Source organism: Pagrus pagrus, assembly GCF_965226575.1.
Source record: "Pagrus pagrus genome assembly, chromosome: 13".
Taxonomy (NCBI): domain Eukaryota; kingdom Metazoa; phylum Chordata; class Actinopteri; order Spariformes; family Sparidae; genus Pagrus; species Pagrus pagrus.
In genome coordinates, this window is record NC_140197.1 from 27,813,633 (window position 1) to 27,838,743 (window position 25,111).

At 43.4% G+C, this 25,111-nt stretch overlaps 2 protein-coding genes across 3 annotated transcripts in view; one reads left to right on the forward strand and one right to left on the reverse strand.

The window, feature by feature from the left end:
* The window catches only part of arhgap44a (Rho GTPase activating protein 44a), an 82,219-nt gene that overhangs the window by 48,637 nt on the left and 8,471 nt on the right, over positions 1 to 25,111 (reverse strand). The gene's annotated exons all lie outside the window — the stretch shown is intronic.
* Positions 2,874 to 17,389, forward strand: hs3st3b1a (heparan sulfate (glucosamine) 3-O-sulfotransferase 3B1a). The gene is made up of 2 exons (XM_084371708.1): positions 2,874 to 3,644; positions 15,575 to 17,389. Exons 1-2 carry the CDS (start codon positions 3,160 to 3,162, stop codon positions 16,191 to 16,193), a joined length of 1,104 nt encoding a protein of 367 aa, XP_084227834.1. The 5' UTR covers positions 2,874 to 3,159; the 3' UTR covers positions 16,194 to 17,389.

A 25,111-nucleotide genomic window follows, 5' to 3' on the forward strand; every position in this document is an offset into this window, starting at 1 on the left:
TTCAACATCTGTAGAGTATTTTCAGAGCGCCGGCTTGATTTTGGGTTTCTTTTCACACGTATGTACAGAGATGAGAAGGAAGCGGTCCACGCAGAGATTTATATATAAAGATTCATATATATGTGAACGTCTGCAGACATACAGAGATTTAGCATCCAGCAGCAGCAGCAGCAGCATATTTCAGATTTCCACAGCCAGTGATGAAATGTATCACCAGTATCTGCCCTCTTTAGGCTCTGATCAGGTGAGTAAATAATCCTGTAATGGTAAAAAAAAAAGTTGCAGTGTTTGCTGACCCGGAGGGAATAACAGGATTTGTTTCTAAGTTTTTCCCAAAAGACTGGATTGTTTTGCATATTTTTAGTTTGAATCAGACATCCAAAGTCCTTCAGGCAGGAGCAACACGTCCAGAGATAATATTATTGCATCTATTAAGGAGACATTACTTTTTCATAAAATTACTCAACTGCATGAGAGCACCGCAGGGTGCTCACACTTGGCGAGAACGACTGAACTTGTGAGAAAAACTTTAGTTGTGGCTAATACTTCGTCCTAAAAGGGTCCAAGTGAGACAAATATGTTGTAACTGTTTCAAAACAGACGTGTTATGATTACCTAATAGTTGTATTTAGTGATAGTTTGTCTGACTTGACGGCCTGAAAACGTCTGTGTCCTCACAGGGAAAGAGTTCTCTCAGGACTTGGGAGTAAATATAAAGTTAAAATTCCAACAACACTTGAACTCAACAGTTCAACTTCCACCCAGAGAGTCCACAAAGCAAAGACAAACACCGTCTGCACACAGAGCAGCGAGGGCAAACTGTGACGGCGGCGCTGCAAACCAAAACCCCTCGACGCACACGTTTCTCTCAGACAGGTTATCTGCTGCTCATGCACTGTGGAAATGCAACTATTAGGATTAGAAAACACACACAAACACACACACAGGGACACACACACTCATATATCATATATAGCAGTGTCTGAAAGATGAGATAAGGGGCTTAGATGAAGGGGGCAGGGTTGTCTCTGGTGAAACTCTGACTGACATGGCAGCTCTGGGGTAATCCTGCTAATCCTCTGCTAGCTCAGAGGTGCAGTGGGACCGGAGGCCTTTGACCCTCCATCAAGAGAAGGTGGCAACACACACACACACACACACCCACACACACACACACACACACACACACACACACACAGACCAAACTTTTGTTGCATTTAAAGCATTCACGCTCACACGTCTTCTTCATCATGACTGAAACTTCCAGCGAGCACACCACCACACCCCTGCAGAGCGAATGATTAACTTTTACGGGGCTCCCTAAAATACTCTGATAACATTTTGTTTATGTAGCACGGACACAGTCACAATGTTTGGGATGATTACAAAGGCAATTAGGGAGGATTATGAGCCCAATTAACTCGGAGGCACTGGACCGATTCCTCCTACAACAGCAGGAAATGTGTGAGGCTGTTAAAGGTAACAGCTGATCCGTGACACATACTTTCTGTCACGCCACACTTTGTTTGTGACCTTTGTGTGGAAAATCAAATCACAGCAGCAGTAAAAGTTGTAAACGTGCAAATAAGTGTCAGATCTGAGCAAGCTGGGATACTTTCAAGAGCGTGTGGAGCTCTATTCTCTGAAGAAGAAGAGTTTTATTAATAAGAATAAAAAAAGATGTGATGTTTATTCATCATAACTCAACATCATTTTGACATTTTTGACATTTAAAAGGCTGAAATCTGTTCAGGATGGAGGCTGCGTTCAGCTCCACTGGCAGCCAGCCGCCCTCCAGTGTCTCTGGACTCCATCAGACACACACACAGAACAAGACCGGAAGCGTCACAACCTTCAAAATAAAAGTAGTCCAATGTTCAATTGCGGGATAAAAGCTAATAAAAGTTGTTGTTGTTACCCTGATTTCATTGGTGGACCACATATTTGAACTTAGTGTACAATAGTAGTTATATTCAGTTAATGTTGAGATAATTAATATTATTCCTAAATGAATTACCAATTAATTAGTAATTGCTATATAACTACTGTATTTTATAACTTTTTATTTTTCTACCTCTTATTAAGGTTGATTGCCTTAAGAGCTGAAACCATTAATTGATTAATCAATTAGCTGTCAACTATCAACTTAATCGCCAACTATTTTGATAACTGATTAATCAGTTTTAATAATTTTCTGAGCAGTTACCAATTAATTTGCTATAATAACCATATCATAATACTAGTTTTCCTTTGTCTGCTCTTTAATAAGTGTAATTGACATTAGAGCTGCAACGACTATTTGATTAATTGTTTAGTTTTTCAGCTATTAAATGAATTGCCAATCATTTCTTATTAACGATTTATCAGTTTGAGTAATTTACTGAGAAAGAAAAAGTCACAGTTTTCTGATTCAGCTCCTTAAATGTGAATATTTTCTTGTCTCTTTCCTCCTCTTTGACAGTAAACTGGATATATTTGTGTTGGAGACGTCATGTTGGGTTTTAGGAGATACTGATCGACATTTTTCAACATTTTAATGACGAAAATAAATTGAGAGATTGATCGACAATGAAAATAATCTTAAATTGCTCATTCTGTATGAATAAAGTGACATCATGGTGTTAATTTTATGGCATGAATGCATTATTAAAACACTACAAAACATGCTTGATGTGTTGATTTACCATGTTTTGGGCATTATTTTTTTATTTTTCAGTCATTTCTTCGCTAGTCTCAACAGTTTTACTTTGAAGGGCTCCACCGGAAGTGGCTTCATCACATTGCCTCGCGCTTGTCGCTGCTGTCGGCGGTAGATAACTTGGTGCTGCTGTGTGAGCGCTCACACACTCAGAGCAAGTGATGGGAGACAAGCCCGCTCCCTGACGCGCGCGTCGCTCACCTGGAGAGATCTTCACTCGCTCTGTTTATTTTCATTTTCACATTTTTGTTTCAGTTGAGAGTAAAAAAATATTAACCCTGCTCCTCAAGCAGAGCTGGAGTTGAAGCAGGAGGTTGGAGGTTGGAGGTGGAGGAGGATCAGTGCTGATTTTTGGGGAGAATTACGCACCGGTGCTCCAGGATTCGCGTCATGGCTGAGGAGTGATGCGCCCGCTGCCAACATGCCTCTTCACTGGAGTATAACTTTTCCACGGCGGTCCTATGGAATATAGTCCGATCCTACACAGCCTACATGTTGTGCCATCATCATCCCACGTGAAAAACAAACTCTTCGTGTTCTGCATCATGCTGTCCCTCTGGGTCTACATGATCTACTGCTGCGTCGGCTACTGCTCCACGATGCCCAACCTGGCGTACAGACACGAGAGCGACGCGGAGGTTGACAGCCGGGGCTCCTCTCTCGGGGCGTCCAGGGACCTCCTGAATAACGAGAACGATGTGGACAGCAGGGGAGAGGAGTGGGATGAAATCAGGGGCGAGGCGAAGGCGTTGGATGATAATGCCATGTCAGGTTTCCTCAATGAGTCGGAAAGTAAAAAGTTGCCCCAGGCGATCATCATCGGGGTGAAGAAGGGAGGGACCCGGGCGCTGCTGGAGTTCCTGCGGCTGCATCCGGACATCAGGGCGGTGGGAGCGGAGCCGCACTTCTTCGACCGCAACTACGACAAGGGGCTGGAGTGGTACAGGTACGACACCCATCTGATACCTCAGGGAGAGGGATGCTTCATTTTGTACACTTCGGATGCCTTGCTCAAAGGCATCTCATGTAGTTATGGACGTAAAGCTCTTGGCCCAGAATAAAAAACCCCCAAATCTTCCTCTTCCTCCAAAAATGCATTTACAGAAACACCAGCTCATGCAGCGTTTTCATCTACCAACCGAGTCTAATGTTTCTATCTGACTTGGCTCCTTTAACAGTCTGTCCTCACGTGTCCATTAAACTGACATTACACCCCAGCTACATGGTTATCATCTTGACAAGGTGCTTTTAGTCTCACAACACTGCAAAGAGAACAGAAAGATGTGATTATCGGCTGTGAGATCAACTGATATGTTCACTACGTTTCCTGGGAAGAGATTAGATAGTAAGATCAGAGAAAGTGAGAAAATTAAGTAATGAAGTGTGAAATGCAATTAAAGTGAGTAGTTTTGTTACTGAAACAAGCGAGTGAAATGATCCTATCGTACGTGCTGTGACTTTAGTTTCATTTATGTCAGTTTATAAAATTCACAGTGAACCGGTACATATTGATATGCTGTTATCAAGAGAGAGGAAACTGAAGCTGAGCCAATAAAACAGCTGATAAGCTGATAAATGTGACAATTTTAAAGATCCAGTGTTCAGGATGTAGGCAGATATAAAGTATAATATCATCAGCAAATAAATGTAATATTCATAATTATGCATTTATTGGTGTAAAATCACCTGAAACTAACAAATCTTTGTGTTTTTGTGATCTCAGAATGAGCCTTAAATATCTACACAGTCATACATCTTGTTTCTACAGTAGCCTAGAATGGACAAATCAAGCACGAGGGGTGTTCAGTTAGTTGCAGTGAACAACCACATCACTAGATTTAACCACTAAATCCCTTTAACAGCTGCAGGTGCAATCAAACCTCTGCAGAAGTGTTGTAAGAAGTACCCAGTGGTCACACTTGAGTTAAAGTAAAAATATCATGCTGTAATAATAATAATAACAAAAACAATAATTATAATTACTATAATGGCCTTGTACTTGAGTAAAAGTCTTTGGTATTAAACGTTATTTACTAGCGATATATTTCCTGCAGCACTGCAGTTAGCTTAATGTAGCATTAGCCTACTTACTGGCTCTCTTGCATTACTGGGTCTTAGCTAATCAGTTAGCTAAGCTTTGATAGCTTGCAAGCTAATGTCACCTGTACAATACCAGTTTCTACAGGGTGTTGTTTCTCCATGGTGCACCACTTCCTACTGGTATACTGTCCTGTATTTACAGTGTCTGATATTAAATTGTACTGCAGTATTAAAAGTAAATTATACGTACATCACATATATGTATATACTGCCCAATCAGCCTACTGAATCCTGTATTCAGCATTATTCTGATTATTGAAATCAGTGTTTCTTTGTTTTTTAATCTGACTGCAGATAAAATAACTTAAAAGTGAAAGTTGTAGATTGTAGATTTTTCAAGTCTCATTCCCAACTCGAGATGGGAATTTAATTTTACTAGTTACTAAAGTTATCAAATAAATGCAGCAGAGGAAAAAGTACAATATTTGCCTTGTGGAGTGGAAGTTTAAAGTGGCAGAAAATGGAAACACTTGATAAAATACCTCAGTTGTACCTGATGGTACGGTTAATGTCAACACTACGTAGCAGCACTTACATAAAGCATTAAACCTTCTGTTTGCAGTGGTGTTGTTTGTCGTGTTCCTTTTTTGAAAGCACAATCGATTTTCTGCCTGTTTGCTCGACCTTCAGTCTGAGTTCCTGGAATTTTTCCCACATCTGGATCTACACCTTGGATCTAGATCTGCTGTGGCCTTCTGACAAGAAGGGGCCAACAGGTAGAGAAAAAAAAAAGATAACGCAGAGCTTCTGTTTAAATTCGACCTGAATTCTGGACGAAGTTCAAAGAAACGTCTCATGGTTTATGGTTCGGAGTCAGCAAGTTACATCATGTTATCTTCCTTGAGCAACCAGGAGCTGGATTCAAGATCATGAGGAGTATTGATTCAGCCGCAGCAATTTGTTTTGATCTCAGATCCAAAAAGACGTCAGTGTCAAAGACGGAGATCAGGGATCTGAGGCTGCTCACACCTTCAGCATTTTATTGTATCCTCTGCCATGGCAACTGTTGTCCTTGTACGTTACATCTCAATATGAAAGCTCTTTACTGTTGACTCAGCTGCGTTATTACACAACTTGCTTCTCTTAGTGGAAATTAACGACAAGCACGATTTATTCCTGGAAATGAGCGATCTTTTATGTACCCCCGAATGTTCCCCGGAAATGGCGTGGCATTGAACGCTTCAGATCAGAGCGACCACATTGTGAATAAGAGATAATAAGAGATGCTGCTGTTTCAAGTGTCCATTTGGCTGAGCGGAGGGATTAACAAGGCGATGTCAAAAGGATCTAGACACTGTTTTTCAAAGCTGGCTCCATACAGCTACAATAGGTTAAGTGAAGCATTGTTCAAAGGACTTCTCGCTTAAGCTCCTTTAAGCATTTCCGGACAGGTTAAGGACATTTTTTTTGGATGATCAGCCTGTAAAGAATGATCTTTTGTCCATCTCTGCAGAACTGAGCAACTTGTGCTCGACGATCTCTTTACTTCAAGTCTTCCTGCTGTTTTTTTTTTTTTACGATCCACAATTGATGCACAAGCAGGCGATGTATGAATAAAATGAAATGCTGATGCGAGTAACAGTCTCGAGAAGCCGGTGTGTGTAGTTGAGACGTGGCCGCTTCGTGTTCACAGAGGAAACTGCATACCAAACAAGCAGCTAGTGGATGTGGGAACCTGTTTCATCTTGAGACGTGTATAATGAAGGCTCCTGCTTCCCACAGAGGTGATCGCGCTAATTAAAACAACTTGGCTTGAGTTGTCACAGTGAGAGCGCCGTGCTACAGATTGACCCCATACAGCAGAGCACCATGACACCCAGTCCACCCTTAATGATCATTTAGTGGAGCTCTGAGGACACCTTTTGCATGGCTTGGTGGCTGGAGCACATCTCTGTTGGATGTATGAGTTTTTACACACATGTGGGCTTCATGACTGAGCGTTCACACACGTTTTTGAAGCCCATTAAAGAGGGAATATGCAAGATAAGGCCAAAGACGTCCGTGTGTGTTGAAGAGGTATCTAGTTAGCATGCTAATGAGCTAGTCCCGGCCCATCCTGTGCATGCAGCAGCGGTTTGCCAAAATAAACTCATCAAATTTCAAGAAAGGAAATATTTTTACACAAATTTGTCTTCCCAAACTGAAAAAAAATCAACTATACACCCTGAAGTTTCTCTCTTTTACGAGCTAAGAGGAGCTTAATTGCCTCAAAGTAAATTTTTACACCAAAACCATGTGGGTTTTCCCTTCCAGTCACCTCTAGTTTGGTAAAAAATAAACCCTCAGTTCACAGAGTTAGGTGTGAAAATATTCTGGCTCTACTTGCCTCTGCCGCTTCATGCCTCTCTTGTCCTGCCTCTGTAATGTATTTTCATGGTTTATAGATTAATTGTTTAGTCTATAAAAAGCCAAAAAATGTGAAAAATGCTCATCATAATTTAAATCACAAGGTGCTCAGAGTGACACCTGTTGTCCAACTAACAGTCCAAAACACAAAGACTCTTCACTCGTATCATAAATGATGAAGAAAAGCAGCAAATTCCTACATCTGAGAAGCCGAACCAGGCAAACGTTTGACATTTTTACTTGTCAGACGACTTAAACAATTAGTTGATCAACAGCATTTAGCCATTAATTTTCTTTTGATCGCCTAATCATTGCAGCTCTTATCAGAAGTGAGTCTTGAAGATGAGCCGGGAGCAGACGGAGGTGTTTGTTGATTTGTTTTCCCATATGTTTCACTTCAGCGCTCCCAGACTAATGGCGTGCAGTAGCCTGGGGAGGGGAGCGGTCCGCTGGGTGGGCTTATCAGCTCCTGTGGTGGCATTGAGTTGTGCCGCACTATTTATCTGCTGTGATTGGTGTGTCCGTCCTGCTTGGAGGTCCGCTGTGTCCATCCTGCCGGAGCCCCTCATAGAGGAGAGGCCCCCCTGGCTCAGCGGGACACCGACCACAATACAGCGAAAGAGGCGCAGGCAGACGATTGTGCGCCTCCTTCCTTTAATAAAACTTCCTCCCGTACGTCTTATCTTGGCAGGTTAACAACTCATCGACTGAATGCACGCTCAAATCAGGGTCTTCTAGGTTCTATACAGTAGATGTGAATAATTGCTGTAATTGTGTTTTCCTCTTGAGGGTCCACATATAGAACAATGAGCGGCCTTCTTACTAACTCACTGAGGGTGTCAGAGAAGACGGCGTAATCCTCCTCAGAGCCCCAGGGAGGCTTACTGCAGGCCAGTGGCAGATAGAGGGCAGTAAATTTAAAGTGAGTCTTTAGAAAAGCGCAACAGTATTATGGAGCTCAATGAAAGGGGATGCTCGGGGACCCCCGGGGTCTGCATTAACCCTGACAATAAAAGAGCAGACAATTAGTGTGAAACATGTTTTCTCTGCCTTCACTTTGTATGCAAATGTGCTCAGAAGGGTGAAAGTGCCCTTTGACGAAGCCCAGCAGGAGTTCATCGGAAAGAGCATTCACTGGAACCTGCCCAAGACTCGCTACACTTAAAGCTTTTTTGGGGGGCTGAAAGTTGACTTTCAGAGATCTCAGCATGGAAAAGTTCCCAAGAGTAGGTTCGTTTGAGTCCGCTGGTGGCTTTTTCGCTTACTCGACAGTTTTCAGCTCTTTGCAAGGACACAGGGGGATTTGGTGTAAGTGAGAAAACTCTGGATATAGGTATCCCCCGGATTAAACTAATGTGTCAGCACACTGACGGGAGAAAGAAGGGGAAGAGAGCGTTCGATAATGAGATGCTTCAAAGAAACAATTCACGCTGTTGTTTCAAACATTCCTGAGATATTTCAACCTGCAGAAAGTCAAGCAGCCTCTCCCTCCTTCCCGATTTGACTAAAGTGATGCCGTCCTTCCTAGAACGAGTCCACTAGGTTGTCAATACTGATAATGTGCACCTCCCCTCCCCAGTCTGGTAGATGGAAGATTTAATTTGCTGCAACAACCCCCCGGGCTTCTGCTTGAGGCAATTTGTCAAACCACAGCACTTATTACAGCACTTTGGAAAACGCTGAAACAAAACAAGTTCACTCCATTATATCCCCTCGAGTTGTTGACTTCCTCATCGCACTCTTTTGTTGAATCTTCAGAGAAAAAGTGCTGTTTCCTGCCTCTGTCTCTCTCTCTTCAACCTTAGAGAGCCGCAATCTGCCTCGGCCATCTTTGTTTTGCTTCTTTGAAGTCTTGTTTTCTTTCTGCTGATCCTCTCAGACCAGCATGCTGCTGCAGGGAAAGTATCTAATTGTACCAACTGCAATCTATAAGTTGGAAACAGCCACACATACATGCAGAGAATTGGCTTTCTTTATCACATTTAAAAGTCTTAACTTTATAATTATAAACAACGTAAGCTGTCGTCGCCTCCTCCCTCGTTTCTCTCGGCTGTAGCTGTTTCTTTCACTTTCTCTCTGAATGCAGCTTCTGTCTCTTTGTTCGTTCTGAATTCCTCCAACACTTTATTTCTATGAGAAACTTGACTGCGGCTCACTTGGCCTTGCTCGATCATCTCAGGTTGTTTTAGCTGCCGGCTGGTGTCTTTGCTTTTTCACTCGAGTCTCTTTGTCACACGTTCAGAGTTTCCTGTGGCTCTTGGTTAATACTGCTGCTAGTATTGATTTGCGCTCCTTTAACACTGTTGGACAGATGCAGCAGAACAACAGACATATACTTTTTCTTTTTTTCCCACAATTCAAGTCGTCCTCTGGCAGTTCGGTCTGAGTTTCAGGCGCGTGCAGCTATGAAACATGGGGCACAGAGCCACATGTGCTGGCAGGGATTTTCATTTCCATCACAACAGGTCTACCTGCTTGAAGGTGTGTCTTTAACTAATGACAGGCTTGTGTAGCGGTAAAAGGAGCGCCTGTAAATGCTTCTTCTCCCAGCGGTACCATCGAAGAACAGTTGCCAACAAATATCCACCAACACGTTCCATTTCCTATAAATTCTTCACAATGAAAAGTCTCCTGTTATTTAGTTAGTTTTCAGCAGCAGTAACTTAGCACGACTTGTGAAAACAGCTCAGAGTGAAGATGATGAAACAGCAGAAATACAGCAGATATCTGAGAGCACGAACAAGGACACTGGAGACACAAAATTACTGCAGAGACTTTTAAAAAACGCATTTCTCTCGTGTTTAGCGACACTCGGTTGTTTGATGGAGAGAAGGGGTCGTCATGGGTGGCCTGTTGGGAGGCGGGGGCGTACTCGGCGCAGTAAAACTGGTAATGGAAATGCATATTGACGCGGCCAAAATCCAGTGGATAACCCCAGTGAAGTCGCACTAGTAGCCAGTAGCACTGCAACTCTCTGAGGTGTAAAGTCAGTGGAGATCAGGTCACTGGTGCAGCACCTCCCTGATGGTTCCTGGCCAAGGTAACATACAGTATTATGGTTCATATACAAAACCTACATTTATGTTTGTAGTTTCTTTTATTTGAGCTTGAAAGTCAGCGTCACACCTGTTGATGAGCCCCTCTGAGCTGGCATCTAAAAAAAACAGGATAAGACAAAATCAATCTGTAACAGAAACAGAAAACTATTGGCTCTTAGTATACGTACTAACACGTTACTGATAACTGTTCGATCACTTTCACAGAGTGTATAAAACCCTCCCGTGTGATCGGCTCAGCGTTGTGGGTTTACGTTTGTTCCCAGCAGCACCGCCCTGTTACAAAGTGCTCGCTGACTCTATAAACAACTGACTGTCAGGTCTGTTATGTGTTAATGTAAGGCTGACAGTTGTGTGAGAGAAACCAGAATGGCTCATGCACTGTTCCTCCTCCTCCTCCTCCTCCTCGAACTGGGCCTGTCTCCATCAGACAGCCAGGTGGCCTTGAGTTCTGCATACTGACAGTAATAATGGAGGATGGGAGAAAGGCATTCTCTGCACTATCATTGTTGTTCAGGAATGCTGTTGAGATAATGACGGTCGAGTGTAAACGACGGTGACGACGACTTTCACACGCATGATGAGATGGCCGAGCAGCACCTTCGCTAAAAGATGCGTTCCTCTTTGATTCCTGTCTGGGACTCATCTCACGATATATCGGTCTGATTATTATAAGTGGCTACATACCACCACCTCTCATCCTGTCTGCGAGAAGAGGAACGACTCCCACAGTAGCTCGACCTCGGTTTTAAGATTAGAACCCATCATGACATTAGATAATGCTGAGGGGTTTTTTTCTGGAGCGGTCGCTTGTCACCGCGGTCTGAGAGGCTGAAATATACATAGACGCCAATTAGCGTCAGTCAAGCCGAGTCCCACAAGAAACAGTGAGTCATGTCGGAGTTTCCAGCGCTGGACTTGTTTCCCTAACTCGGTGAAGTCATGACTGAGGGTTGTCATCCACGCAGCGACGTTATAAATTCCTACCTTTGAACCGCCCTCCTGATAGCAGTGAATGTAAACAAGGCACCAGCTTTCAAACGCCGCTTCGCCAGCAGGCAGTTTAATGGACACACCTGCCTGCACAGCAGACACAACACAACACACACCGCCACCTGGATTAATATCTGTCTGTGGGTCGCAGTACGGGTGGTGTATCGCGTGCTGCGGCTGCAGGAAAACACACAACATTTACATTAGAAAGTGACTGAAAGGAAAAGTCCATCCAAAAATGAAAAGGTAGACTGGAGCTTCACAGTAAAACTGTTGTAGCTTTCTTCTAAACAACTGAGGAAAGCCTGGGACTTCGTATAGCTTGTCGTAACCAGGCGTAATCCAAGTCTTCGAAAAATCCCAAGATCTCAAATTGGACATTATTAAACATTGTTAAAGCGCTTAAGTTGCTACTGTGTTTAGTTGAGAAGCTACAGCGAAGATTTCAGGCTAAAACAGGGTGTAAATAACTTTGTTTTGAAATGAAAAAACTAAACAAAGAAAGAAAGCATCATAAAATTGCTCTACACTACTTGTCTGAAGTAATCAAAGTCTCTAAGAGCCCCAAAATAGTTTAAAAAAACTTAATTTACAGCCCTCTTAAGCCAAAATCTATCTAGTTAGCGCACAAGGATATAAATAACGTCTTTTTATATCATTTGGGGATCGCAGGGCTCCAGAGACTTTGATCACGCAGGATGAGCTGTGTGGAGCCATTTTCAGTTTTTACCTTCGCCAAGGAGGTTATGATTCATCTGTTGGTTGGTTTGTTGGTTTGTCAGCAGGATTACACAGAAAGTACTGAACGGATTCCTACGAAACTTGCATGGCGGATGGATCTCGGCCCAGAATAGAACCCAGTAACTTTTGGTGCGGATCCGTATACATTTTTTTTACATTTTCGTTAATTTCTCAGGTAATAATTCAGGGATCTTGATGAAAAGAAGCAGGCATACTGTATTAAGGTGACTGGTAACTATGACTCAGTATGATTGTGGATAAAAGGAACAGGTGGGTGGAGGTTTGCACTCTAGTTTTAAAACAACTGTCCTCAGCTTCTTCAGTTGTTTAGGAGAACGCCACAACGTTGTTTTGTTGTGAAGCTCCAGAAATGTTTTGTGGACTATGAAACTTCACCTGACTTTCCACAGGCATAGGGGGGGTGAACGGATAATGACCGTATTCTCATTCTTGGGTGAACTGTTTCTTTAATATCTGTCTGTAGGTCTCTGTCCGGGTGCTACAGGATGCACACACAGCGTTTAAAGTCGCCGGTGACTTAAAATTTGGACTTAGGCTTCTGGGTCAGTGGGGGTCATCCTCCACCGTCTCCATCCTCCACCTGATTCCATCTAATCCTCTCTTTACTCCTTCCTCTCTCGCTTTATCTCCTTCCTCTCTGCCTCCCCACCGTTATCTCCTCAGCCCTGCTGTTCTCCTGCCAGTTTAACAGGACAGGTTAGAGGGCAGAGGATGTTTGTGTGCATGCAGAAGCATCAATATGGATTTATTTCTAGTGCGGCAATTATAGGTAGAAACTCTCCAAAGCTCAGACTCTTTGCTTTACGACTTTGAGAATACATTTAGAGCCCACTTAGACGCCGCAGTTTGAGAGTGAAGCAGCGTTTTCGAGCTTTATGAAGTCAAAATGCAAAATTCATGAAGGGGCAAAAGTCAGCGCGCTGTGACTCAACTCAAGAGACAGGACGTTTTTTTGTTTTTCCAATTCCCTTGCAGCTCGCTGATGACGCCTTTGCGTGGCTGATTGATAGATGAGGATGCACAGAAACCTATTGGTTCCAGGCGACATTGTTTATTAAGCAGAACAAATTGTGAAAGCTTGCTACATCTGCCCCCCTAAGGCGACTCTCTCGCTCGTCAGAGACGCTCTCCCCTTGCTCTGTCTCGGCTAAGATGAATAATGCATGTGTTTCTCACACAGATTGTTTTGCTCGGGGACTAAGTGGAAAGTTTGATTGGTAGTAAGTTTTCGTGTCCCTCGAGGAACCGCGAAAAAGGGCCTACAGCGCTGTGTATCCAATAGATGCTGCAGATAATTGCAGGGGGGGTTCTTATAGAGTTGTTTGAGTCTCTCGCACCTATTACCTTGATTAGGTTTGTGGTTTTTCCACCACATTGAACGGTGGCTGAGGCTCTGAGGCAGGGAAAAGTGGAATAAATGTAAGACCTCGTGGCTTCCATAGAAAGGAAGGAAAGAGCAGGTGACACAGGTGATGAAATTGCATAAGGAAGACAGCCCTGTGAGTGTTTGTATGGCAGTAATGAGGTGTGGTTGATGCCTACTTTTCCCATAATCACAACAGCTTTTTTCCCCCCACAGTCAAAAATCTTCCAGAGCGTCCTCGGCTCTTTCCACCACATCAATTTGTAAGATGAAAGCTGCTGGGTTTGGAGAGGAATATTGAAGCTCCTTGTGCGTGTACCAACAGATGGTTGGAAATTATTGTGATCACTTTAATGACGCGGCTCCTCCGCTTCCCCGTTGTTCCATTTTAGATCAACCGCTCCCGATCAAAACATGACAATGTTACCGAACACTGTAATAATTCAAGAGTGACAAACTTAAACCAGCATGGGGTACGCTGGAGGCTTGTGATATCACATCTGGGCTCATCCTCACATACAGCAGAAAGTCACTGCTCCTGCACTCAAGACATTTGTTGCACCAGTATGTGATATTCATACATATCAGGGACTGCAGGGACCAAACAGTGTGTTCTGCTGTAGTTAATAAATTAATCTCCTCAATGCTTCTGTGTGGGGCAACAAAAACACCATATGAAGTCATGTTGTGTTCACAAGCATCTGAAAATCTGAGCTCGTCCCCGAAGCACCTCCATAATTAATACTGGAAGCAAGCAGCTACACGTTTGATTCAAAGTGTTCACAGCTAGTGAAAAGTTTATAATTTTATTTAACTGGGATTAAACTGTCGATTAGTTTATATACAACAAACATCAGATCGATCAAGTGCAATTATAAAACGTCTGCAGTCAGAGCTGACTTGTTTTTTGGGGGGCCGATGTCGATACTAATATCAGGGAGTAAAACTCCCCACGTTTATATAAAGGCTGATGCATAAGGTTGAAGTGTTTGTCCGGTGAGAGAAAATTACGCCGCAGGGTGGTTTTGATTGAAGTTAGCTAACGCCATGGTAACAGAGAGCTGACTCCACAGCTTACAACGCATAGGTGAGACAAGCAAAACACTCAGCAGCAACGTTCAGTGTGCAAATCTGCTGCTGCGTCTGTTACGAGAGCTTCTGTCTGGTGAAGCTCAGGAGGACATGAGCAGAACCAGCTTCTGGATCGCAAGGGTGACGGATGACAAGTCCTGCCCGATCTAATATACATACATTTACTGAAGTACTGAACTTCGGGACAACTTTGACTGACTTGTTCTTTACTTTGTGCTGAGTGAACGCTCCTCCGACACTCTCTCACAAACTGTAACTTTGTGTTGCACTAGCGGTACAGGAGTTTGTGTTATCGTGTCCATCGCTTGTATTTCTTCATGGATTAAATGCTCATCGTCGTGGCCACGTATCTCTCCTCCTCTCCCTGCAGAGACGAGCCAGCCAACGAGGCAGTCAACCAGCCTCTAATGCTCTAGCGTGTTTGGCTTAGTCCTAATCCCCCTTGGCTCACTTTAGCCATTATCCAGTCGGGGCTGCAGTTAACAGGCTATATTATGATCAACCGGAGCCGTCCAGGGTCAGGGAGAATATGCAGTTATGGGAACAGACAGCTCCAGAGCTTTGCATTTTTCTCCTCAGGAATGGACGCCTTCTCCAAACCCCTCACATCTGACTCAAAATTACTGACAACTATGAGGAGGAAGGTGCAGCCGTGGCATGACATTAAGAAGCATAATACCGCCTATTCACAGCTAAACCGCCCTTTGTATAATGTAATGAAGGTGTGGAATATTTCAATGTGAGGATTGCGGGCTTTTTAAAGAGGATTGAGGTCTTTAGGTAGATTAAATGCAGCAGCAGGATGGTGAACGTCTTCCTTCAGGGTTTGGGTTCAGAACATGCCACAAACTGTGTATTGTGTACACATGCAATCAGGGATGATTGAAAGGACTCTCGCTCTACCTACCACTTCCTGTCACTTTGGGTACACTCACAGACTCCCCTAATGTTGCTGGTGATGTCTACAATTGTCTCCTTGATGATGATTGACTTGCTCCTGCCTGACAGGGCTTTAAACCTGCCACAGAGCTTCTGTGTCAGTGGAAACCTCGTCTTCCTGTATGGGGAGCTTTTGAAAGTTGTTAGCTGGCATTGTGAAGAGGAATAGGGTTGTTTTTGTGCCTGCAGCGCACATGTAAATCTGTGTTTTTGTGTCGTTTGCAGGGAATTGATGCCCAAGTCATCAGAGGGCCAGCTGACCATGGAGAAGACCCCCAGCTACTACGTCACCAAGGAGGTCCCTGCTCGAATCTACACCATGTCTAAAGACACAAAGCTCATCGTAGTCGTCCGGGATCCCGTCACGCGGGCCATCTCCGACTACACCCAGACTCGCTCCAAGAAACCGGACATCCCGTCCTTCGAGAGCCTGACCTTTAAGAACATGTCGGCGGGTCTGATCGACACCACGTGGAGCGCCGTTCAGATCGGCATGTACGCCAAGCACCTGGAGCGCTGGCTCCAGCACTTCCCCATGGAGCAGCTGCTGTTTGTCAGCGGCGAGCGCTTGATAAGCGACCCCGCGGGTGAGATGGCTCGCGTCCAGGACTTTCTCGGACTCAGGCGGGTGGTCACGGAGAAGCACTTCCACTTTAACCCCGCAAAGGGCTTCCCCTGCCTTAAGAGACCCGAGGGGAACAGCAAGCCGCACTGCCTGGGCAAAACCAAAGGCAGGACCCATCCGAATATTGACCCAGAGGTGGTGCAGAGGCTAAGGGACTTCTATAAACCCTTTAATAGCAAGTTTTACCAGATGACTGGTCATGACTTTGGCTGGGACTGACAGATGTGACAGCTGGTCCCTCATCTGTGTTTTTTATTTGCTCACTCTAGAGATATTGTTGTACAGTATTTGGTGGTGTGTAAAAAGTTCAGAAGTCTATTTTATGATAATTTATTGTTATGATATTAACTCACTAAGCTGCCTAACCAGTTTTCTTCATGCTCTGCCACACACAGGTTTAATTCTCATGAACATTTTTCTACAAGCACAATGTTTTTACGGGTATTCTGAGCAGGGTCGGTATCCTTTTCTTTTTTTTTTCTTTCCCCTTGGCTTCGAGTGGATATCTCCTCCTTCGACTTTTTGTTCCAAATGCTGCTCTCACTTCACCTTAAACTGAATGAGATCCAACTTTACAAACAACTGCTAATATCCCCTTAACATTTGCCTGACCCTCAGAGGTCTGTGGACCCACTTAGTCAGGTCGATACGGGCCTCAGCTGATCCAGTGCCACTTGCCAGGTGGATCAATACAGTAATAGCTCCTCATCATGTCAATTAGACCTGAGTGATGGCACTGCCTTGATCTCTGGAGCAGCGTAATAAAACATGGATCCATTAATGGTCGCAAGTTTATGGTTGACCCTTGAGCCAACTTCAAGTTAATATAATAATACAAATTTCCACTGCAATATTTTGACTTAACCACTATTTATACCGTTTCTACAAAGGAATGTTGATTTGGATCCAATAGAGGGTCCTGTCACGATACTTCGGGATGTTTTTATCCGAAAAACCTACTGCGTAGGCTTCATAACGCCTGACCAGTTAATGCTCTTTTTCAAAAAGAAAATTATTCATATGGCTTAATCGCATTCATCGATCTGTCCTGAAATGGCTCCCATTGATCATCCTGTACAGCTTCACCACAGGTGACACGAGGTGTGTTAATGATGCCCTTATCCATGATGATGACAGAAAATAAGCTTCCTCTAAATCTTTATCTAGTTTATTTTCCGTCGCAGCTGAAGAGAATTCAAATAAACAATCCTCGGACTACAATATCTTAATTTAAATTTCATGCATGGTTGAGTTTTAGTCAACCGTTATATAAAAGAAACACTCGTCAGCATTTTAACAGACGTCGTTCCATAATGATGTACTGCGACCCCGCTGTCGAGGCACTACTATGCTGTATGCTTTACAAAGTGAAAATGAAGCAGGTTAGACAGGTGAGAAGTGGATTAAAAGCTGCAGTCATGTCGTTTTTATGAAGTAAGAAATAAAAATGTTTTACCAAAATCATGAACGGTTTCCCATCTTTTGCTTCAGCCATATTTACTGCACTGTATTAGAAACACACTGACTGGTTTATGTTGTTTTACGTTGTGCTTTTTATCCTTCTTGATTGTTTTGTAGTGAGGTTTTTTCATGACCTGCCTACTCAAGATAATCCACAGACCTTGTTGTTTGCAGTGTCATGTCTTATTATATATATCTATTATATATGAAGGAAACGTGCATCTCCACGTGGATGAGTCGAGCTAACAAAGCTAACCAAGGAGGACGCCATTACTGTTTACATCCCACGCTGCCTTGATCGCCTCTCGTCCATGTAGATGCTCACTTCCTTCTGCGCTTTGATACGGTTGTTTCTGTTTTGTAGAAAGAAAATAGTTCCTACATGAACGTCTGCCGATTATCTTGAGTAACTGTGTCATGATTTCTGGAAGGATATTTCCAAAACTCAGGACCTCACACCAAAACAAACTAGATGGATAAACAGCATGACAGGTAAGATGTGTATTATGTATGAGGATTTCTGCATGAACTGTCCCTTTAAATGAACTCGTATGACTCTTTAATGCACCACATTACCTGTACAGATTTCTGGAACCCCGCAGGCGAAAGGTGCACTGCTGCGTCTATTAATTCACCATCTTGCACTTAACTGTGCTAACGGGCTAATTAGCACAGCACTGTTAACTACCTTTAGCTGTCTCAGCCCCTCCTGCTGCCACCACGATGAGGGTTTTGTTGCCATGACCCCCACAAACACATAACACAGTGTCAGGTTTCTCATCTGCAGAGACGTTATTGTGAAAAACACTGGAATTCCTTCGTGTCCCTGGGTGACACTTAGCCCTCCTCGATGTGAAGTGAGGTCAGGTTTCAAGCTGCTGTTTGAATGTGTCGACATGATGCACTACTTCCTGTTTGTGGAGCTGACTGTGCTGCTGATGGCACAGTATTCATTCACGTAATTACACGATGCATACATTTGTTTTGATTCCAGTGACAGTTAATATCTTCTGTCAATATGTTTTGTCGTGCAGCTCTGCTTTACTAGGCCTCAAGCTCGACCTGTCCCATCCATCATGCAGCACAGCAAACCGCAGAGCCAAAGGTCACGGCCAGATATGAATCGCCCAGTTCTATTAACGACCTTTATTTAACTCCCCGACAAAAACACCCTCATTTACCTGGGGCTGCCAGAGGTGTATGAAGCCGGTCTCCCTGGTGGCAGGCTCGCTGTCTGATCGCTCAGGAAGCAGCTCCCTTTGCAATTACAGGGATAGAGGAGGGGTGCTGTAATTGCTAGGCTCCCAACTGGGGAATAGCTGTTAGCACACATCCCTCCAGGCTGTTGTAAGGGAGGCTGCTGTTGTTTGAAGGTTGGGAAGACAAGGAAAATAGACACCTGGCAGCTCTGAGCATCAAGCGACTTCACACATCCACTTGGCAGCTTCCACCGGGGGAATAGAATCAGAGCGGCTCAATAAAAGTGAAACAAAATAAAACACCGTACGACAGCAGGGGGTTTGTTTTAGAGAACGAACGTACGGAAGTTTGGGCGCTTGGCAGCAGGATGAACTGTAGCCTCATTACGATGTCAAAGAAAAAGTCGGTGTTTTCTGCCAAGATGTCAGTCATGCAGGAAGTGAGGTGAACACGTTTGGTCTTTCTGCAGAAGTGATTGCAGGTAATTCATCCACTCGCTTGTGTGCTGAGTCACTCCTGAATCAGTGATTAAGGACGTTACTCCTGAAGCCACGCTGTGATGTTATTGATTAAGCCTTTATGTGACATTAGTTGCAACAACTATGAGGCCTGATTTTACCATCTTTCTCCCGTCTCAGCAACTCACAAAATTTTGTGATTTATTAAGGAAGTCTGGTGGATTTCTCTGCAGGCGACAAGAAGCAGCAAGTATTTATTACTGTTTACTTTCAATAAAATGTTGTCTTATTTCATAGATTTAGTTAAAATGGTAAAATCAGTTAAAACAGTGTGTTCAAACAGCGAAAAGGTGGAAGCTGAGACTTTAGACTTGGCAGCTCTAGACAGGATGGTTCATCGATGCCGCAACAAACCGACACTTTTAACAAAGACAAAAACAACTTAATGTCTTGAATTCAATGAATTTGTCATAGATAGCATTTCGAAGTGTTTATGAACCGTCTCCTAACTCCCAAAATTGAGCAATTTATTAAGGGAGCCTGGTGACAAAGTATTATATTTGTTACTGTTTACTGTAGTTGGAAAATTTGATGTAAACTATCAATAAAATATCGTCCTCTATCATAAATCCTGCGTTCAAACTACTGCTAAGTGTCAGGAGGTGAGACGCACTGTGGACGTGGAAGGAGCAGACAGGCTGGTATGGTGGTGTCGGGTCAAACTGACACTTCTTACAAGGAAAGAAAACAACTTAATTGATTGGATTTAATGCTGAATTTACAGGAAGGCGTGGATGATTAAGAATTTGTCATGTTTAGTGTTTCACAATGTTCGTAAAGTTTCTCCAAACTCAACAACAAACAAAATTGAGAGATTTTTTAAGGGAGTCTGGGGAGTTTCTTTGAATTGGACATGATTACTGTTATACATCAAGTCTTACAGTGCTGTATTTGACTATAATAGACGGTTGAGGATTAATACTGATTAATAGCTGAATTTGTTGAGTCCTGCAGAATATGACATCACTCAGGTGAATTACCTCCTGCACCTGTGGGGATTAAATGAGCTTTTTTCTTCATATTTGGATAGCTGACCTTTTCACTCTCTTGTGAACTGAATGAGCTCTTATACAAGGTAACGCAGCACCGAACAGGATGAGAAGTCTGACTTGAAGAATGGGTTTGTATTTTTAGCCTCGAGTTTGTTCTGAAAATTGTGAGGAGCTCATTTTTTTATTATCTGCACATCGTGACTGTTGAGAAAAGGTTATAAAGAGCAGCAAGTGTTCAACGCTGTTGATTCGGTTGAGTCACCGACAGGAAGTGCTGTTTCCGTCGCTGCTGAAGCTTCTTTAAATGGAAGTATTCATCTTTAAGTACCGTGACAGCCTGATCTCGAGGACAGAACTAACACCTACAGAAAACCAGACAGAAAAGACCTCGAGGATCAGCATTGTTAGCTAAACTTTCAGAGGTTAATAAGACAATTGCCTTCCTCTCTGTTCCATAATCTCTCTGCATTGTTTAAACCCCTAATCCTAATCCGATAGGAAGGGCAAGCATTAATCTGAGACAGTAGACTTGCGGTTGACATGTATGTGCTGACATGGCTAATCCAGATCTAATCCCTCTTCCAAAAGGGGCTTCTTAGCGTCGTGTGGGACCGACCTGACTTACATAACTCTGGTTTGAATTCATATTGAGGCAGATGTTACCGTAAATTACTCATTACCACACAACACGGCCACACCTCGGGCTTGTCGGGTCAAATCTAAGCGCTGCATTCAGCGCTGTCAGATTGTAACGTGCTGTGAACGTACATCAGCTCCTCATTGGCAGCGAGTTTGAGCTGTGAATGCTCTGTTGCATGTGAAAACAACTTGTCACAACACGGAGCGCAACTGAACATCTCTCAACATGTTGTCCCTCGAAATAATCAGGCAGATTTCTCCGGCATCTGTTCTGATGCAACAGAGCTATTCACGTCCAAATGTTGTTGTTGTGTGCGACTGAACAAAATGTTTCATTTTCTCTTGCGGGGTATCAACTGCTCCAGGGCTCAGGACAAATCAGTGCAAAACAGTGTTTTCATAATGTGTGTAAATGTTTATTCAGCGAGCCGAGGAGGAGGAGTAATCCCCCCGTGATAATGGCATCAGAGCACTTACTGCTACTGTACTTACTGTATCAGTGTAGCTTATAGTGCTACGTAACGTGTAGACACATCAGCACTTGAACATGAAAGCTAAAAATAAAATGATTTGATTCACTTTCACATGAGCGTCTCTACAGTCCAACTCTCCAACATGTTTTCATGCTGCTCGTGTTCACACTGTTCATCTGTGGTGTGTTTTTATCTCCCGATGGGCTGAAACAGATGGGTAAAGAGTCGTCAGACCTCTTCTTTTTAATCACATTTTTGATTTTGTAATTGCTTCGACTCTAATTAGCCGTCAGGCATTAGCATAGCTTTACTCCTGCTGGTGTTAATGTCACGTGAAGATGTTCAGAGGAACTTTGTTTTACGCTGTGAGTCTGCAGCGGCTCAAGTGTGCAGAAGTCAAAACCTTTTTGTACATTGTCTTTAAAGCCTTACGCACAACAGCTGATTTCCTCAGTGCTCTCAGAGGATCAGGACTTCTGGCTTTGTCCAATGAGATTATTAGGCCTCACATATGGCATCCAACATGGCCGCTAATTTGAGCTTTGAATTGACACACCAATCATTACAACTTAAAAAAACATTCTCTTATTGCAGTCAGATTTTTTAGGTTAATAAAGTTAATAAAAGCTCATCAGTCTGTGCTGTTCGCGGGATAAACATCAGCAGACAGGCTGATGTTGTTGAGCCTGGAAGTTGCATCACCACCAGTGAAACCCTTCGTGTTGTAACCAGAGACTCCCTGGAGGACAGAGCTGAGGGCAGAAGTGCCCTCTAACCAACGCAGGCAGTCCTGTCATTAATGTTCATCCTGTGGTCTCACAGCACTATTTGCTGCAGTCGCCCGCCTGCCTGGTACCACTCTGGACCGTCCATTAGGGCCAGACCGGTCCTCTCTGAGTCCCAGTGGTGCACCATTGTAATGACTTTATCACTCTGCCTCAGTGAAGCCACTCAGCGAGTCCCTGATCGCAAAACCATTTTTTGGTTTGGGGTTGTGGTGAATATCTCTACTGTCCAGGCAGATTAAAGTAGTAGTATAAGTAGCTTGCTTGGCTTATCTGATTCAACACATTTTATATAGGCTCTTATTCCATTAAAGGGACAGTTCACCACGAAATAATAATATTTTTTCCCCCTCTAACCTGTAGTCCTATTTATCTAAATTGTTTTGGTTTTAAAGATGTCTGCCTTCGCTCTAATATGATGGATCTACATGTCACTCGGCTTCAAGATATGTTTGAAGAACTCAACAGGAACGTCTCATTCATGAGCATTTTCATGTTGGAACTATTTTCTCTCTGTATCACTGCAACGTATAAATGTATCATCATGACACTCTGCAAACAGAAAACAGTACACAGATGTCTATTTTTCCAGATTATTTCTAAGTGTGTTTATCTTCTGCTCTTCACAGCATCATTTTCATGATTTAAGTCTTCATAACATAGACGTATGTTTTCACCATGTCCCCCATATTTCTGAAGATATCTGTAATGTTACAGCACTAAGCAGCACTCTGGCTTTTATCCTATGTGCTCCTACCTCCTCTTTTTCTTCCTGTGTTGTCAATTTTCTTGCCCCACTCGCCAAACTAGCTGTATATATGGCCCCACAGGTAAGAGGGAAAAATATGCACTTTTGATTTTGTGCTGAACTGTCCCTTTGAATCACATCTAACAGGAAATCTGTAATCAGCATTAGTTGCTGCTGCTCTACCACCTGTGACCCCGACCAGCTCAGACGTCTCAGTGCTTCTCCAGTCTTATCCTGCTTTCTCTGTAATGAGGTGTGTAGAGCCCCCTACTCTCTATGGACCAATGTCACCTTCATAATCCAAGATTTGGACTTTGAGGGGTGAGGGATATGCAGCACCCTCCTCAGGATTACTGACTGGACTGTCTGTTGCAGGGTCTGTCGTCTGTCTGAGGGGCCGGGCGGGGGGATCCTTGGCCTTCAGTTGGTGTCTAATCTGGAGTGGAAGGCATAGTCTTGTCTGAGCTGGCCTCGGGGTCAGACGGTTACATTTATCGGTGCGTATGTGTGTCATAGATAAGGATATTTTTAAAATAGAGCTTCTGACTACAGGACAGATGCTTCTGGACGCGGCAGATACAAGCCCACGTGGCATTAAATCTAATAAAGTTATGTTGTGGGATTTCATTAAGACTGTGGACGAGGATAAAAAGGTGCGGAGAGCGTGAGTTCAAGACTCAAGGACTTGTTGGCTTCTAAATGAGATCCTACAATAAAAATTAATGAGGGACAATAATGTGTGTGCCTTCAGCGTCGGAGAAACACTTCACACAGAGATCATTTGGAGGCTTTCAGGGATTTAATCTGATTTTGCAATTAATTGGTTCGTTAAACTTCTGCTCCTGGGATTAAATGAAAATTAAGGCAATGCCAGAACGGAGCCGGAAATTTCCCAAGACGGCCGCTGCACCAGTCTGTGTTTATCTCCCATCGATACAGACGCATCGCTTCCCTCTCCTTCAGTGTGTTGTATTTCTTGTGATTATTTTTTTATAGGACTGTGGCAGGTACGTCAAGTAAAAGCAATAATTTTCTGTATTTTAATACACTCCTGGTTATTATGGGTGCAAAGTCTATAATTCAAAAACTGGTTATGTCATCTGCAGCTGTCAGTTTCTTAAGTAGAATAAATGCAAGTGCACATTCGGGTTTGAATTTCTGACAGATGGACCGTTTAGCATCGTTGTGATTCTAATTTATCTCACAATTTTTGAGGCAAAGGACATTTTTTGTCTCCTCTTAGTTGTAAATCTTTCCTCAAAGGACAGTTCCACAGTAACTGATAAGCTGTTTGGTGCTTGTGTCATGTATTTGTTACATTTTTTAATTCAATTTAGGGAAGAAAATATCTTATGATGGGATCTCACCAGCTGTGACACCCGTCAACATGTTGACATGACGCAATCATAACAAAATACTAAAAATCTTCTGTCTTAGTTCCCCAGGACCACATTTTGCTCTCCCCGTCCTTCTGATTGGCTGCCCACCATGAGCCCGAACCTTCTCAGAGGTTTCTGCCTGTTAAAAGTCCGTTTTCTCGCCTCTGTCTCCAAGTGCTTGCTCGTGGGGGAAACATTGGGTCTCTGTAAATTAATCAATTAATTATTGTCGTGAATTGGCGCAATATAAATAAAATTGCAAACATTACCAGCCTACACAGTCATTCATGCACTGACATCAGTTGCTGCCATGCACGGTGCCGACCTGCTCATCTGAAGAGATAGAGTGCTTTGATATTTCTGTGCTCAGCTATTCTCACACATACAATAACAATAACTGGCAATTAGAAACTGATTGAACAGCCACCGGGAGTCATTTGAGGTTCAGTATCTTGCCCGAGGATACTTGATGTGCAGCAGGGGGATCCAGGTATTGAACCGCCAACCTTCCAATTAGTGGACCTCCGGCTCTACCTCCTGAGCCGTAATGATACTGTACCAAACACTGTGATAAACAAGAGGACTCAAACCAAAAGGTAATGCAGTTAAACGCAAAAACCAATTAAAGCAAATCTTTAGCATTTACCAAAATATATCCAACCATTCTTCCTCCTTTTGTTGCTCTTTTCACTCTATAAATCGAGGCACTGCTTCACAACACTGAGCCTCAGAATGAGTCCCACCCCTGCTATCAAGTTTCATGTCTTATATAAAGCCTGCGAACCACTCCTGATCTGAATGAGCTCCATCCTTGATCTCCCCTTTCCCCGCTGTCCTCAGTGAACATCAAGGTCCCGATTCGTCACGGGCTCCATTGAGTTGAATTCCTCGTGTTGTCATGGTATCAGGGGAGCGCTGTCACTCATTGTCACCGCGATGACA

Excerpts from the sequence above, each read along its gene's own strand:
- hs3st3b1a (XM_084371708.1), top strand. The coding sequence starts at position 3,160 with ATGGAATATAGTCCGATCCTACACAGCCTACATGTTGTGCCATCATCA. Across the intron at positions 3,645-15,574 it reads AAGGGGCTGGAGTGGTACAG|GGAATTGATGCCCAAGTCAT; the intron begins GTACGACACCCA and ends TGTCGTTTGCAG.